Source organism: Amblyraja radiata, chromosome 3 (genome assembly GCF_010909765.2).
Source record: "Amblyraja radiata isolate CabotCenter1 chromosome 3, sAmbRad1.1.pri, whole genome shotgun sequence".
In the NCBI taxonomy this organism is placed as follows: domain Eukaryota; kingdom Metazoa; phylum Chordata; class Chondrichthyes; order Rajiformes; family Rajidae; genus Amblyraja; species Amblyraja radiata.
In genome coordinates, this window is record NC_045958.1 from 124,483,620 (window position 1) to 124,501,016 (window position 17,397).

The window sequence follows — 17,397 nt, forward strand, 5'->3', positions numbered from 1 at the left end:
GCAGTCCCTGCATTCTCTCTACTTCCCTTCTTAAACAAAGGAACATTAGCTACTCTCCAGTGCTCTGGGACCTTGTCTGTGGCTACAGAAGATGCAAAGATCTTCATCTGGGCTCCCATAACCTCATCCCTGTCTTCCTCAATAACATGAGACAGATCCCATCAGGTCCTAGGGATTTATCCACCTTCAGGCTCTTCAAGATCCCCAGTGCCTCCTCCATCTTCATCTCACAGTGCCCTTACATATTAGTGATCTCCACACTGATCTCACTGTTCTCCTTGGTGAAAACAGATGCACAGTACTAGTTTAGTATCTCGCCCACAACCCTTATGGTGAGATGTTGTGCATCGACCAGTAATCCCCGCACATTTACACTATCCTACACACTAGGGACAATTTTACATCCATACATTTATACCAAGTCAATTAACCTACAAACCTGTGAAGTGTGGGAGGAAACCGAAAATCTCAGAACAAATCCACGCAGGTCAGGGGGAGAATGTACAAACTCCGTACTGAACAGCATCCGTAGTCAGGATCGAACCGGGTCTTTGACGCTGTGAGGCGGCAACTCTACCGCTGCACCATCGTGCCACCATTTCTTGTTGATTCAACAGGGTTCCATTTTAACCATTGGATCCATTAAATGCAGTAAATAGCCACTAGAGGGCAGTGGTGGACGTTGTTAGCTCATTGAGTAACTGGAATAGTGAGAGTGGATGTGGAGAAGAAGTCTCCACTAGTGGGAGAGTCTGGGACTGAGGTCACCGCCTCAGAATAAAACGATGTGGGTTTAGGAACGAGATGAGGAGGAATTTCTTTTGTCAGAGGGTGGTGAATCTGTGGAATTCTTTGCCACAGAAGGCTGTAGAGGCCAAGTCAATGGATATATTTCAGACAGGGATAGATAGATTCTTGATTAGTACGGGTGTCAGGGGTTATGGGGAGAATGGGGTTGAGAGGGAAAGATAGATCAGCCATGATTAAATGACAGAGTGGACTTGATGGGCCGAATGGCCTAATTCTGCTCGTATAACATGAACTTATGAACTTTAAAGCATCCCACTAACAAAACCATTATCTTCCTTAAGTTAGTGGACAGTGAATATATTCTTCTATTCACAGCTGCTTAGAATGAAATGGTAGATGAGTGGTTTTATGAAAATAAATGAATGTGCCCATGGCTAATTGTGAATATATGACAATAGACAATAGGTGCAGGAGTAGGTGCTGCACCTTCGAGCCAGCACCGCCATTCAATGTGATCATGGCTGATCATCCACAATCAGTACCCCGTTCCTGCCTTCTCCCCATATCCCCTGACTCCGCTATCTTTAAGAGCCCTATCTAGCTCTCTCTTGAAAGCATCCAGAGAACCCGCCTCCACCGTCCTCTGAAGCAGAGAATTCCACAGACTCACCACTCTCTGTGAGAAAAAGTGTTTCCTCGTCTCCGTTCTAAATGGTTTACTCCTTATTCTTAAACTGTGGCCCCTGGTTCTGGATGCCACCAACATCGGGAACATGTTTCCTGCCTCTAGCGTGTCCAAGCCCTTAACAATCTTATATGTTTCATTGAGATCTCCTCTCACCCTTCAAAACTCCAGAGTGTACAAGCCCAGCAGCTCCATTCTCTCAGCCAATGACAGTCCCGCCATCCCGGGAATTAACCTTGTAAACCTACGCTGCACTCCCTCAATAGCAAGAATGTCCTTCCTCAAATTAGGGGACCAAAACTGCACACAATACTCCAGGTGTGGTCTCATTAGGGCTCTGTACAACTGCTGAAGGACCTCTTTGCTCCTATATTCGATTTCGCTTGTTATAAAGACCAACATACCATTCGCTTTCATCACTGCCTGCTGTACCTGCATCCTTATTTTCATAGACTGATGTACAAGGACCCCCTGATCCCATTGTACTTCCCCTTTTCCCAACTTGACGCCATTTAGATAGATGCCATTTGCTACCAAAGTGGATAAACTCACATTTAACCGCATTAAACTTCATCTGCCATGCATCTGTCCACTCCCCCAACCTGTCCAAGTCACCCTGCATTCTCATAGCATCCTCCTCACAGTTCACACTGCCACCCAGCTTTGTGTCATCTGCAAACTTGCCAATGTTACTTTGAATCCCTTCATCCAAATCATTGATATATATTGTAAATAGCTGCGGTCCCAGCACCGAGCCTTGTGGTACTCCACTAGTCACTGCCTGCCATTCTGAAAGGGACCCGTTAATCCCTACTCTTTGTTTCCTGTCTGCCAACCACTTCTCTATCTGAAGAAGGGTTTTGGCCCGAAACGTTGCCTATTTCCTTCGCTCCATAGATGCTGCTGCACCCGCTGAGTTTCTCCAGCATTTTTGTGTAACTGGGATTTTCGAGCATCTGCAGTTCCTTCTTAAACACTTCTCTATCCATGTCAGCCCTCTATCCCCAATACCATGTGCCCTAATTTTGCCCACTAATCTCCTATGTGGGACCTTATCAAATGCTTTCTGAAAGTCCAGGTATACTACATCCACTGGCTCTCCCTTGTCCATTTTCCTAGTTACATCTTCAAAGTTGCATCTGTGAGGTACAACTTGGTGGGCATAGCTTTAAGGTGAGAGGGGCAAAGTTTGAAGCAGATGTGCTTCAGATGGGCCGAAGGGTCTGTTTCCGTGCTGTATCTCTAAACTGATCTAAACTAAACTGAAAGATGGTAAAAATAGATTCAGCAGTAACTTACAAAAGGGCATTGGATGTGTAAATGAAAGGGAAGTGTGTGCAGAGTGGGGAGAGGTGTGTAACAAAGAGGATCGGTTTCCACATGCGTGTACAAGCTGTGTACAATTTCCATCTCTCTGACGCCTGCTCCTTGCATCGTTTGTTCAGTTTCTCTGGATGGTTCTGCGGCACCAGATTCCACCGTTGCAACCAGCACGGACATCCCAACACAACCCACCTCAGGTAAGATTCATCTTCTGCCCACTGGACTTCAGCTTCGAAACGTCATTTTGTGAATTTGTGAATTTCAATGTTCATAACGTTTCGTTGTTTTAAAGCTCTCAGTCCGAGTTGTTCTAAAATTGATTATTTATTCAGATTTTGTGACATATGTGTGAATATAGTTAAAAGTAAGGAAAGAAAAATGCAATGTCTGGTGTGATGTTTGATCTGGAGTAACCGTGGTGGATGGTAAAGAGTTCACATCAACCTGATGTTGCTAACGCACGACCTGTAATATTGGCTCATATGGTTTTGGGTCCAATGAGGGTTGAGCAGATTGAATACATTGCTGTGGAGACCACGACAGGTTACTCATGAAACACGTGGTCCTGAGTGGTCATTTGTCATTTCACAATGGTCATTGAATCACCTGGGGCATTCAAAGACCCCACCCCACTCCATCCCTCCCACCCCACTATGATAGTGGTGTTTTAGAGATAGATAGGCACATGGACTAGAGTGATGTGGATCATGTCCAGGCCGAGTTCATCTTGGATTATGTTTGGCACAAACATTGTGGGCCGAATGGCCTGTTCCTGTTACTGCTCTAACTTCTATGGTCGATGGCTGAGGCAGATACAATAACAACATGTAAAACACATTCAGACAGATACATGGATAAGAAAGGTTTAGATGGATACTAGACCAAGTGCAGACCCGTTGGGTCTGTTTCCCCAACGGCGTTTGCGGGTTGGGGGGGGGGGGTGAGAAGAGGGGAGGGAAGGGGAGAGGAGGAGGAGGAAACGGGATAGAATGTGGGAGATGAAAAGGAGAGCGGGGTAAGGGGGGGTGGGAGGATGGGGAGAAGAGATGTGGGGGGGGGGGGATGGGGAAGATGGGGAGGAGGGAGGGGGGGGAGAGGGGTGGGGGAGAGAGGGAAGAGTGGGAGGAGAGTGGAGGGGAGAGGAGTGGAGTGGGGAGGGAGGAGGGAGGGGTAGGGGTGTGTGAGTTCCGAGGGGACAGGAGGGATAGGGGGAAGGGGGTGGGGGGGGAGGGGAGGGGGTGGGGAGGAGGGAGGGGCGTGAGGAGACGGGGGGGGTGGGAGGTCGAGAGAGGGGGGAGAGTGTGGAGTGGTGTGGCGAGGGGGAGTGGTGAGGGGTAGCGGGGGTGGGAAGAGAGACGGGGAGTGGTGGAAGAGGGAAGAGGGTGGGGGAGGGGGGGTGGGTGGGAGAGGGAGAGGGGTGAAGAGAGGGAAACATAGAAGCATAGAATTTAAGTGCAGGAGTAGGCCATTCTGCCCTTCGAGCCTGCACCACCATTCAATATGATCATGGCTATACCTGCTTTCTCTCCATACCCCCTGATCCCTTTAGTCACAAGTTATGTGTTTCATTGAGATCTCCTCTCATCCTTCTAAACTCCAGAGTGTACAAGCCCAGCAGCTCCATTCTCTCAGCCAATGACAGTCCCGCCATCCCGGGAATTAACCTTGTAAACCTACGCTGCATTCCCTCAATAGCAAGAATGTCCTTCCTCAAATTAGGGGACCAAAACTGCACACAATACTCCAGGTGTGGTCTTACTAGGGCGCTTTACAACTGCAGAAGGACCTCTTTGCTCCTATATTCGATTTCGCTTGTTATAAAGATCAACATGCCATTCGCTTTCATCACTGCCTGCTGTACCTGCATGCTTACTTTCATAGACTGATGTACAAGGACCCCCAGATCCCATCGTACTTCCCCTTTTCCCAACTTGACGCCATTTAGATAGATGCCATTTGCTACCAAAGTGGATAAACTCACATTTAACCGCATTAAACTTCATCAGCCATGCATCTGCCCACTCACCCAACCTGTCCAAGTCACCCTGCATTCTCATAGCATCCTCCTCACAGTTCACACTGCCACCCAGCTTTGTGTCATCTGCAAACTTGCCAATGTTACTTTGAATCCCTTCATCCAAATCATTGATATATATTGTAAATAGCTGCGGTCCCAGCACCGAGCCTTGCGGTACTCCACTAGTCACTGCCTGCCATTCTGAAAGGGACCCGTTAATCCCTACTCTTTGTTTCCTGTCTGCCAACCACTTCTCTATCTGAAGAAGGGTTTTGGCCCGAAACGTTGCCTATTTCCTTCACTCCATAAATGCTGCTGCACCCGCTGAGTATCTCCAGCATTTTTGTGTAACTGGGATTTTCGAGCATCTGCAGTTCCTTCTTAAACACTTCTCTATCCATGTCAGCCCTCTATCCCCAATACCATGTGCCCTAATTTTGCCCACTAATCTCCTATGTGGGACCTTATCAAATGCTTTCTGAAAGTCCAGGTACACTACATCCACTGGCTCTCCCTTGTCCATTTTCCTAGTTACATCTTCAAAGTTGCATCTGTCAGGTACAACTTGGTGGGCATAGCTTTAAGGTGAGAGGGGCAAAGTTTGAAGCAGATGTGCGGGGTAAGTGTTTTACACAGAGGGTGGTGGGCGCCTGGAACACGCTGCCGGGGTGGTGGTGGAGGCTGATGTATAGTGGTGTTTAAGAGGTTTTTGGACAGGCACATTGATAGACACATGGATATGTATGGAATGGAGGGATATGGATCATGTGCAGGAAGATAAGAGTTGGTCTTGACTGTGTTTGGCACAGACATTGTGGGTCGAATGGCCTGTTCTTGGTCTGTGCTGTTCTATGGAACTGCAGAAAGGATGGATGGGGAATAGCCTTGGGAGGCCAGATTAGCTTAATGCTGAGAAGCAACATCACTGGGCTTCAGCCATGACCAACACATTTGTTGATTATCATGTTCTGGGTTGTGCTATTTGGGTGGCACAGTGGTGCAACAGGTAGAACTGTTGTCTCTCTGTTCTACAGGTTCGATCCTGACCTCGGGTGCTGTCTATGTGGAGTTTGCACGTTCTCCATGTGTTCACGTGAGTTTCCTCCGGTTGCTCCGGTTTCCTCCCACATCCCAAAGACATGCGGGTTTGTAGGTTAATTGGCCCTCAGTAAATTGGGATAATATAGAACTAGTGTGAACGGGTGATTGATGGTCAGCATGGACTGGATGGGCCGAAGGGTCTGTTTCCGTGCTGTATCTCTAAACTGTACTAAACTAAACTGAAAGATGGTAAAAATAGATTCAGCAGTAACTTACAAAAGGGCATTGGATGTGTACATGAAAGGGAAGTGTGTGCAGAGTGGGGAGAGGTGTGTAACAAAGAGGATCGGTTTCCACATGCGTGTACAAGCTGTGTACAATTTCCATCTCTCTGACGCCTGCTTCTTGCATCCTTTGTTCAGTTTCTCTGGATGGTTCTGCGGCACCAGATTCCACCGTTGCAACCAGCACGGACATCCCAACACAACCCACCTCAGGTAAGATTCATCTTCTGCCCACTGGACTTCAGCTTCGAAACGTCTAAAGAACGTACTTGTAGAGCAGAAATTCTCTGTATTAAATGAATGATACAGGTGTGTAATTCCTGCTCTTACAGCAAGATGGGCTTTCAGGTGAAGACAACTTTGAGGAACTATTCTGACACAGTAAATATGTCAGCCAGTTTGTACACAGCATCTTCCCACAACTGCAACAAGATATTAATCATTGATTTTTTTGGTGAGGTTGGTTGAGAAGTAATTAGCGGGACAGGGGATTGGAAGAATTTTCTTCCTTTTCTTCAAAACAGTCCAATAAAACCATGTACACCTTTAACACATTGATCTTGTCACATTATCTGACTGTTTCCAGATTTTACATTACGACCCACTGGTGTCACAACATACAAGACTGTTGCCAACATTAACATCTCCACTGGAACCACAACAGGTGAGACTTACAGTGTTGTGTTCAGGTATGGTCAACATGTTATAGGAATGATGTTGTCAAGCAGGAAAGGGAACTGAGAAGATTTACGAGGATGTGGCCAGGACTCGAGAGCCTGAGCTACAGGGAGACTTTGGGCAGGCTAGGACTCTATTCCTTGCAGTGGATGAGGAGTGATTTTATAGAGGTGTATAAAATCATGAGTGGATTAGACAGAGTAACTGCACAGTCGTTTATCCAGAGTAGGGGAATCTAGAACCAAAGGACTTAGTTTTAAGGTGAAGGGGGGGGGATAGATTTAATAGGAACCAGAGGGGCAACTGTTTTACACAAAGGCTGGTGGGTGTATATATGAGGAGGTAGTTGAGGCATTTAAAAAACATTTGGACAGGTACATGGACAGGACAGGTTTAGATGGATATGGACCTAACACAAGCCGGTGGGACAGGTGTAGATGGGGCATGTTGGTCGGCATGGACAGGTTGGGCTGAAGGGCCTGTTTTCACATTGACGACTCTGTGCCTCTGTGAATTTCAATGTTCATAACGTTTCGTTGTTTTAAAACTTTCAGTCCGAGTTGTTCTAAAATTGATTATTTATTCAGATTTTATGACATATGTGTGAATATAGTTAAAAGTAAGGAAAGAAAAATGCAATGTCTGGTGTGATGTTTGATGTGGAGTAACCGTGGTGGATGGTAAAGAGTTCACATCAACCTGATGTTGCTAACGCACGACCTGTAATATTGGCTCATATGGTTTTGGGTCCAATGAGGGTTGAGCAGATTGAATACATTGCTGTGGAGACCACGACAGGTTACTCATGAAACACGTGGTCCTGAGTGGTCATTTGTCCTTTCACCATGGTCATTGAATCACCTGGGGCATTCAAAGACCCCACCCCACTCCATCCCTCCCACCCCACAATGATAGTGATGTTTTAGAGATAGATAGGCACATGGACTAGAGTGATGTGGATCATGTCCAGGCAGAGTTCATCTTGGCATCATGTTTGGCACAAACATTGTGGGCCGAATGGCCTGTTCCTGTTACTGCTCTAACTTCTATGGTCGATGGCTGAGGCAGATACAATAACAACATGTAAAACACATTCAGACAGATACATGGATAAGAAAGGTTTAGATGGATATGGGCCAATGACAGGCAAATGGGACTAGTGTAGATGGAACAGCTTGGTCGGCATGAACGAGTTGGGCCGAAGGGCCTGTATCTGTGCTGTAAGACTCTAATGCTCTTGTTTTGGAATGAATATACTTGACTATGACTATATTTTGCAGGCTGTGGCATTAAAGCTCCAACTCCCAGTAGGATTGTTGGTGGGACCAACGCACAAAATGGCGAGTGGCCGTGGCAGGTTAGCCTGCAGATCGGGAGACACGTTTGCGGTGCCTCCATCATCTCCGACCGATGGCTCATCTCTGCCGCCCACTGCTTTGAAATGTAATTTCACTCATGTCTTCGTTCAGATCTCCATTCACAGCACCAGCGCAAAACCCCCAACTTGGTGTGGATCACACTTTGGGCGCTAGAGATTTTCATGGAAGTTTACTCATGCAACTCCTAAAGTTCTTGCTCACCAGACATAGGAGCAGAATTAGGCCATTTGAGGCTTCGTTAGAAATTGGCAAGTATGAGTTTGTGGGAATTACAGAGGCATGGCTGCTAGAGGGCCAGGGCTGGGAACTGAATATTCAAGGGCATATAGACAGGTGGGCAGAGGGGGTGGGGTAGCTCTGATGGTGAGGAATGAAATTCAGTCCCTTGCAAAGGGTGACATTGAAACAGAAGGAGTCAGTATGGATTGAACTGAGGAATTGTACGGGTAAAAACACCCTAATGGGACTTATCTAAATGTCCCCAAACAGTAGTGTGGACATAGGACGCAAGTTGAATCAAGAGTTAAAATTGGCATGTAGTATAGGTAATGCTACAGTTGTTATGGGAGATTTCACATGCAGGTAAACTGTGAAAATCAGGTTGGTACTGGACTCCAAGAAAGGGAGTTTGTGGAGTGCCTCTGTGATGGATTCTTAGAGCTGCTTGTACTGGAACCTACCAGGGAGAAGGCAATTCTGGATTTAGTGTTATGTAATGAACCGGATTTGATAAGGGAACTCAAGGTAACGGAGCCATCAGCAGGTAGTTAACATAATATGATAAGTTTTAATCTACAATTGGAGAGGGAGAAGGGTAAATCAGAGGTGTCAGTGTTACAGTTGAGCAAAGGGGACTATGGAGCTATGAGGGAGGAGCTGGCCAAAGTTGACTGGAAAGAGACCCTAGCAGGGATGACAGTGGAACAACAATGGCAGGTATTTCTGGGAATAATACAGAAGGTGCAGGATCGGTTCATTCCAAAGAGGAAGAAAGATTCTAAGGGGAGTAAGGGGCTGACAAGGGAAGTGAAGGACAGTGTAAAAATAAAAGAGAAGTAGTATAACAAAGCAAGCCAGAGGATTGGGAAACCTTTAAAGAGCAACAGAAGATAATAAAAAGGCAATACGGGAAGAAGAGATGAAGTACGAGGGTAAGCTAGCCAAGAATATAAAGCAGGATAGTTAAAGATTCTTTAGGAATGTGTAGAAGAAAACATAAGATAAGACCAAATTTGGAGCCTTAAAGACTGAAACAGGGGAATTTATTATGGGGAACAAGGAAATGGCAGATGAGTAGAACAAGTACTTTGGATCTGTCTTCACTAAGGAGGACACAAACAATCTTCCTGATATACTAGTGGCCAGAGGATCTGGGGTGACGGAGGAACTGAAGGAAATCCACATTAAGCAGGATATGGTGTTGGATAGACTGATGGGACTGAAGGCTGATAAATCCCCAGGGCCTGATGGTCTGCATCCCAGGGTACTTAAGGAAGAGGCTCTATAAATTGTGGACGCATTGGTGATAATTTTCCAATGTTCTATAGATTCAGGATCCGTTCCTGTGGATTGGAGGGTAGCTAATGTTATCCCACTTTTTAAGAAAGGTGGGGGAGAGAAAACAGGGAATTATAGTCCAGTTAGCCTGACATTGGTGGTGGCGAAGCTGCTGGAGTCAATTATAAAAGATGAAATAGCGGCACATTTGGATAGCAGTAACAGGATCAGTCCAGTCAGCATGGATTTACGAAGGGGAAATCGTGTTTGACTATTCTTCTGGAATTTTTTGAGGATGTAACTGGGAAAATGGACAAGGGAGAGCCAGTGGATGTAGTGTACCTGGACTTTCAGAAAGCCTTTGATAAGGTCCCACATAGGAGATTAGTGGGCAAAATTAGAGCACATAATATTCGGGGTAGAGTGCTGACATGGATAGAAAATTGGTTGGCAGACAGGAAACAAAGAGTAGGGATTAATGGGTCACTTTCAGAATAGCAGGCAGTGACTAGTGGGGTAGCGCAAGGCTCGGTGCTGGGACTGCAGATATTTACAATATACATCAATGATTTAGATGAAGGAATTCAAAGTGGCATTAGCAAATTTGCAGATGATGCAAAGCTGAGTGGCAGTGAATAGACAATGGGTGCAGGAGTAGGCCATTCGGCCCTTCGAGCCAGTACCACCATTCAATATGATCATGGCTGATCATCTCCAATCAGTACCCCGTTCCTGCCTTCACCCCATATCCCCTGACCGCTATCTTTAAGAGCCCTATCTAGCTCCCTCTCAAAAGTATCCAGAGAACTGGCCACCACCACCCTCTGCACAGACTAGCAACTCTCTGTGAGAAAATGTGTTTCCTTGTCTCTGTTCTAAATGGCTTACCCCTTATTCTTAAACTGTGGCCCCTGGTTCTGGACTCCCCCAACATCGGGAACATGTTTCCTGCCTCTAGCGTGTCCAAACCCTTAACAATCGTATATGTATCAATAAGATAATCTCTCATCCTTCTAAACTCTAGAGTGTACAAGCCCAGCTGCTCCATTCTCTCAGCATATGACAGTCCCACCATCCCGGGAATGAACCTTGAAAACCTACGCTGCACTCCCTCAATAGCAAGAATGCCTATTCACAAATTAGGGGACCAAAACTGCACACAATACTCCAGGTGTGGTCTCACTAGGGCTCTGTACAACTGCAGAAGGACCTCTTAGCTCCTATACTCGACTCCTCTTGTTATAAAGGCTAACATGCCATTCGCTTTCTTAACTGCCTGCTGTACCAGCATGCTTACTTTCATAGACTGATGAACAAGGACCCCCAGATCCCGTTGTACTTCCCTTTCCCAACGTCGCCATTTAGATAGTAATCTACCTTCCGTTTTTGATGTTTTGATCTGTGAGGAGGATGCTATGAGAATGCAGGGTAACTTGGACAAGTTGGGTGAGTGGGCAGATGCATGGCAGATGCAGTTTAATGTGGATAAATGTGAGGTTATCCACTTTGGAAGCAAAAACAAGAAGGCAGATTACTATCTAAATGGTGTCAAGGTGGGAAAAGGGGAAGTACAACGGGATCTGGGGGTCTTTGTTCATCAGTCTCTGAAAGTAAGCATGCAGGTATAGCAGGCAGTGAAGAAAGCATATGGCATGTTGGCTTTTATAACAAGAGGAGTTAGCTCGTTCTAAGCTTCCCCCCCCCCCCCTTCCACTCCCTTTCTAGTTTCAGTCAATAAAATACTGAGTCAAGCACTTGCTCATCTAAACTTTATTTTGGAAAAAAACAATAAGAGTTCCCCACTACTATACCTAACCACTGCAGGTTCGATCCTCGTATCTGCCTGGCCAAACCCTTCTAGCCTCGTGCAAGCAGAGACACTCCAGAAGGTCACGCAGTCCCATGCGTTCTCCCAGAAGATCGACCCAGGACCTCGTGGGAGCGGCCTTTTATAGGTCCCCGAACCTTGAGGGGCCGAACCACAAGGGGGTGGTCTCTATACAGTCCAATAACAAATATCGAATAACACAGAGCATGACAGACATTTCCCTCATCCAATAAACAGTGACTAATACATTGTATCTGACGAAGTTTCTAGATGCAAGTTAACAGAAATGAATTATGCAACATGTGCCTGGATATTCAAGAAACCCAGACAAGGCTCAACACTTGACCCAATCAACATCTAGCAAAGTAAAACTTTGCAACAATATTTACAATGTGTGTGTCTGGTTTGCATTCACCCAATCCGTTTCATGCAATTTACACCTAATTGTCAGAATCTGCAGATGTCCCATTCTCTTCCTGCCACTTATCTAGGCTCTAGACAAGCTGGCACCATTCTGCAGCTTGTCCCATTTCTGCAGAAGGCACATTTAAATTGACCAAATGGCCTAGCAGCCCAGAACCCTTTCCTCAATGTTAGTGTCCTGGCAACTACAATTTGGCCAGAATTAACAACTACAGGAGCAAAGATGTCCTTCTGCAGTTGTACAGGGCCCCAGTGAGACCACACCTGCAATATTGCGTGCAGTTTTGGTCTCAAAATTTGAGGAAGGACATTCTTGGTATTGAGGTTGGCGGGATTGTCATATGTTGATAGAATGGAGCGGCTGGGCTTGTATAATTTGGAATTTAGGATGAGAGGGGATCGTATTGAAACATATAAGATTATTAAGGGTTTGGACATGCTAGAAGCAGGAAACAGAATCTGGGGCCACAGTTCAAGAATAAGGGGTAAGCCATTTAGAACGGAGATGAGGAAAAGCTTCTTCACCCAGAGAGTTGTGAATCTGTGGAATTCTCTGCCTCAGAGGGTGGTGGAGGCCAATTCTCTGGATGCTTTCAAGAGAGAGTTAGATGGAGCTCTAGGGGCTAGTGGAATCAAGGATATGGGGAGAAGGCAGGCACGGGTTACTGATTTTGGATGATCAGCCATGATCACAATGAATGGCGGTGCTGGCTCGAAGGGCCAGATTGCCTCCTCCTGCACCTATTGTCTATTGTCTGTCCCTGTGCTGTTTTGTTCTATGTTCTATGTCCATCTGATGAGCATTCACACTCGTATAACCTGTCCTGCAAGCCTCATGTACTCCAATCAATTCCCTCCACAGATGCTTCCTGACCAGTTGAGACCCTCCAGCACTTTGTGATTTTCTGAAGATTCCAGCCCCTGCAGTTCCTTGTGCCTCTGCTCCCGTCCTTGCCATCCCTTGCCATTCTCAGCATCCTTCCATCCATCCTGCTTGTAGCTGTGTGAGTGCCACTTCAGAGTCATAGAGTGATCCAGCGGCATATATACCATATCTGCACTAGTCCCACCTGCCTGCCTTTGGTCCATATCCCTCTAAACCTGTCCAATCCATGTGCCTATAACTGTTTCTTAAACATTGAGATAGTCCCAGCCTAAACTACCTCCTCCAGCAGATCGTTCCATGCACCCACCACCCTTTGTGTGAAAAGGTTACCCCACAGATTCCTATTAAATCTTTTCCCCTTCACCTTAAACCTATGTCCTCTGGTCCTCGTTTCCCCTACTCTGGGCAAGAGACTCTGTGCATCTACCCGATCTATTCCTCTCATGATTTTATACACCTCTATATGATCACCCTACATCCTCCTGCGCTCCAAGGAAATAGAGACCCAGCCTTCTCAACCTCTCCCTATAGCTCAGGCCCTCAGGTCCAGGCAACATCCTTGTAAATCTTCTCTATACCTTTTCCTGCTTGACAACATCTTTCCTGTAGCATGATGCTCAGGACTGAACTATTTGTCCTTCTTTGTTTGAAGACATAACGACCCAACCAACTGGCAAGTGTACATGGGATCGGTGGAAGTGGGGACAGGCACCAGACGAGACATCAGACAGATCATCGTCCACCGCAGATACGCATTGAACACCCCAGAAGACTATGATGTTGCAGTCCTGGAAATGTCCAGCCCACTCAACCTCTCCAGTGTCATCTACCCGATCTGCCTCCCGTCCAGTCAGCAAGTGTTCCCCAGCGGCCAGCAGTGCTACATCACAGGATGGGGCAGACTCGCTTACCAAGGTACGGACTACTGTGGATGAATTGAGTCGAGTATAGAAGCAAAGAGGTCCTTCTGCAGTTGTACAGGGCCCTAGAGAGACCACACCTGGAGTATTGTGTGCAGTTTTGGTCCCCTAATTTGAGGAAGGACATTCTTGCTGTTGAGGGAGTGCAGTGTAGGTTTACAAGGTTAATTCCCGGGATGGCGGGACTGTCGTATGCTGAGAGAATGGAGCGGCTGGGCTTGTATACTCTGGAATTTAGAAGAATGAGAGGGAATATTATTGAAACATATAAGATTATGAAAGGTTTGGACACGCTAGAGGCAGGAAACATGTTCCCGATGTTGGGGGAGTCCAGAACCAGGGGCCACAGTTTAAGAATAAGGGGTAAGCCATTTAGAACGGAGATGGAGAAACACTTTTTCTCACAGAGAGTTGTGAATATGTGGAATTCTCTGCCTCGGAGGGCGATGGAGGCAGGTTCTCTGGATGCTTTCAAGAGAGAGCTAGATAAGGCTCTTAAAGATTGTGGAGTCAGGGGATATGGGGAGAAGGCAGGAACGGGGTACTGATTGGGGATGATCAGCCATGATCATATTGAATGGCGGTGCTAGCTCGAAGGGCTGAATGGCCTACTTCTTCGTCTACTGTCTATTGAATAGGCAGCATCCCCACCAAGCTCACCCAAATCACCACCTATCCAGACAAAAGAAGAATTTAGAAATTGGGAGAGAGTTTAGTTTAGTTTAGAGATACAGCACAGAGATTAGGGAAACAGGCCCTTCGGCCCACCGAGTCTGCACCGACCAGTGATCCCCACACACAACACACTTCTACACACACTAGCAACAATCTTTTAACAATTATTTTTACCAAAGTCAATCAACCTACAAACCTGGATGTCTTTGGAATGTGGGAGGAAACCATAGCACCCGGAGAAAACCCACGTGGTCACGGGGAGAACGTGCAAACTCCGTACAGACAGCACCTGTAGTCAGGATGGAACGCAGGTCTCTGGTGCTGTGAGGCAGCAACTCTACCGCTGCACCACCGTGACGCCCTGTTCTCCACAGATGCTGCCTGACCCGCTGAATTACTCCAGCACTCTGTGAAACGTCACCTATCCATGTTCTCCACAGATGCTGCCTGACCCGCTGAGTTACTCCAGCATTCTGTGAAACGTCACCTATCCATGTTCTCCACAGATGCTGCCTGACCCGCTGAGTTACTCCAATGTACTGCTGCACCTCAGTGATGTGACGACTTTAGTGTTTAAATTGTTTTTCCCAGGATCCCTTCCCAACATCCTACAAGAAGCAGAAGTGTCGGTTATTGATGAACAAACGTGCAGGAATATCTACAGATCCCATATCACTCCGAGAATGCTGTGTGCTGGTGTATTAACGGGAGGAGTAGATTCATGTCAGGTACCCTTACCATTTTATTCATATTTATCGAGTAAAAATGATGTAGATTCTGTGTTCATTAATAGCAGCAATGAGTGACTTCAGCAAGTAGCTTTAGTTTAGAGATACAACTTGGAAACAGGCCCTTCGGCCCACTGAGTATGTGCCTGCATTGATTTTCTCCTGGTGCTCAGGTTTCCTCCCACATTCCAAAGATATGCAGGTTTGTACGTTAATTGGCTTCAGTAAGTTGTAAATTGTCCCTAGTGTGTGTAGGATAGGATTAGTGTGTGGGGATCGCTGGTCGGCACGGACTCGGTGGGGCCCATGGGCCTATTTCAACTCTGTAACTCTAAAGCGGCCTTTTCATGGGGCGAGTTGACGCAAGATGTCACCAGAGTGAAGAGGTCGTGGTCCAGCACGAGTCTCGCACGATATAACGGCAGTAGATAAAGAGTTCCCACGGTACTCGGCATTTCTGCTATTTGTGCGAGTGACTTGTCCGTTTCCCGAGCATTCCCGTTAAATCTTGAATGAACATTGTGAACTACACGTGACACAAATGATGTAACTTTTTTTTTCACACACTATATATATCCTCCCTTGGTTGAATTGGCTCATTTGGAGACATATTTTACTGTGTATGTGGGAGACACAGATGGACTGAGCACAGTACCTCGGTCTTACTGTGTGTGGGAGAGGGGGAGAAAGAGACGTACACTCACAGAGGCAGAGTCTCTCAGCCTGTGTAAGAGGGAGGGAGAGAGAGAGAGAGGCACACACAAGGTGGATGTGAAATCTCACCTGCCTGTTTCAGTGACAGACACCCGCCGTCAGTAAATGAAGACACCCCCATCTGTCTCCCCCTCCTCTCCCTCGACTCCCCCACCTTTCTCTCCCAACTCCAGTCCCATCCCGACCCCCTGGGAAACTGAATAGAGCAACAGTCAACTGCTGCCTGTGCGCTGATATGACAATAAAGGCTACTTTACTTTACTGAGTTAAAGAGTTCCCACGGTAGACTGTAAAACTGGGACCCTGGTTCTGGACTCCCCCAACACCGGAACCCTTCTTCAGACAGCTTAATCGGAATTGAGTCTGAAGATGTGTCTCGTCCCGAAACATCAGCTTTTTTTTTCCAGAGATGCTGCTTGACTCGCTGAGTTACTCCAGCTTTTTGTGTCTGTCTTCGGTTTAAACCAGCATGTACAGTTCACTCCTTACACGGGTCTCTGTACAACATTGATTGGTAGCGTTCCGGACCCCTGGACCCGAGGACTCCGACCTGTATCTCTCAAAGAAGTACATGTGAAAAATTTCTCACGGACCATAAAAATGCATAACCTTTCAGTAAAGTCCCTTTTAAAGTCCCTTTTAAAGATTATAGTTATTTTCTTGAATCTCATTAACATAACTCATGAATAAGTTGATGTCCATATGCGGATGCAAATCTTTATTTTTATTTATTTTTTAAATTCAATCCCACATAAGATAATTTTTACTCACCTTCTGTTCCCTCTGTCCAGCTTCCGGGTTCACCGTTCGCAGGAGTTCCCACGGTACCCGCAAGAGTTATTACGGATATCGCACTGGCCACTACGTTCATATAATGTTGCAATACTCAACCACAAGTGTACAAGTCACTCTTGGAGAAATTCAAACTTTCTTGAATTTTCTCCCGAGTGAACAAGTTACACGATGACCTGCCGTTAGCGCTACGGTGGTCCACGGTGGTCCACGAATGCCGCACTGTTATCGCACGAGGTTCCCACGATGTTAAACTCCGGTTAACTCTTGCGTCAAGTCGCCCCGTGAAAAGGCCGCTTTCATATGGCATATATACTGTATTTATATTCAACAAACATAACGGACAATCATGTACACACAGAAGTTGCAGACGAGGTGTACTGGAATTAAAGCCGAGATGAGGGGTTTATTTAACGGTGGGGGCGGTGGGAGGGGGGGGGGGTGGGTATCGGGTGGATGGGGGTGGTGGTGGTGGGGGCTGTGATGGTTCTGTCCTCGGCACTAGAGCTGGGAGATCAAGCTCAATCATGATGGGGCCACAGCAACGGTTTCCAAAGCCAAAGGATGAGAAAGCAGAAGATACATGTTCAGATGCAGGCACTTAGATGGACAAGGGCTGATTAGGGAGAGTCCACATCGTTTTGTACATGGGATGACGTGTCTCATGAAACTCATTCACTTTTTTGAAGACGTGACCAAAAAGGTGGATGAGGACAGAGCTGTAGATGTTGTGTACATGGACTTCAGCAAAACATTTGACAAGGTTTTGCATGGTAG

General features: G+C 46.5%; 1 protein-coding gene across 1 annotated transcript in view; it reads left to right on the forward strand.

The window, feature by feature from the left end:
• The window catches only part of LOC116971514 (transmembrane protease serine 11D-like), a 31,785-nt gene that overhangs the window by 11,592 nt on the left and 2,796 nt on the right, over positions 1–17,397 (forward strand). The window contains exons 6-10 of the mRNA XM_033018745.1: positions 2,881–2,955; positions 6,239–6,313; positions 8,059–8,221; positions 13,444–13,706; positions 14,978–15,114. Coding sequence (XP_032874636.1) covers positions 2,881–2,955; positions 6,239–6,313; positions 8,059–8,221; positions 13,444–13,706; positions 14,978–15,114 — 713 coding nt within the window. The remainder of the gene's footprint in view (positions 1–2,880; positions 2,956–6,238; positions 6,314–8,058; positions 8,222–13,443; positions 13,707–14,977; positions 15,115–17,397) is intronic.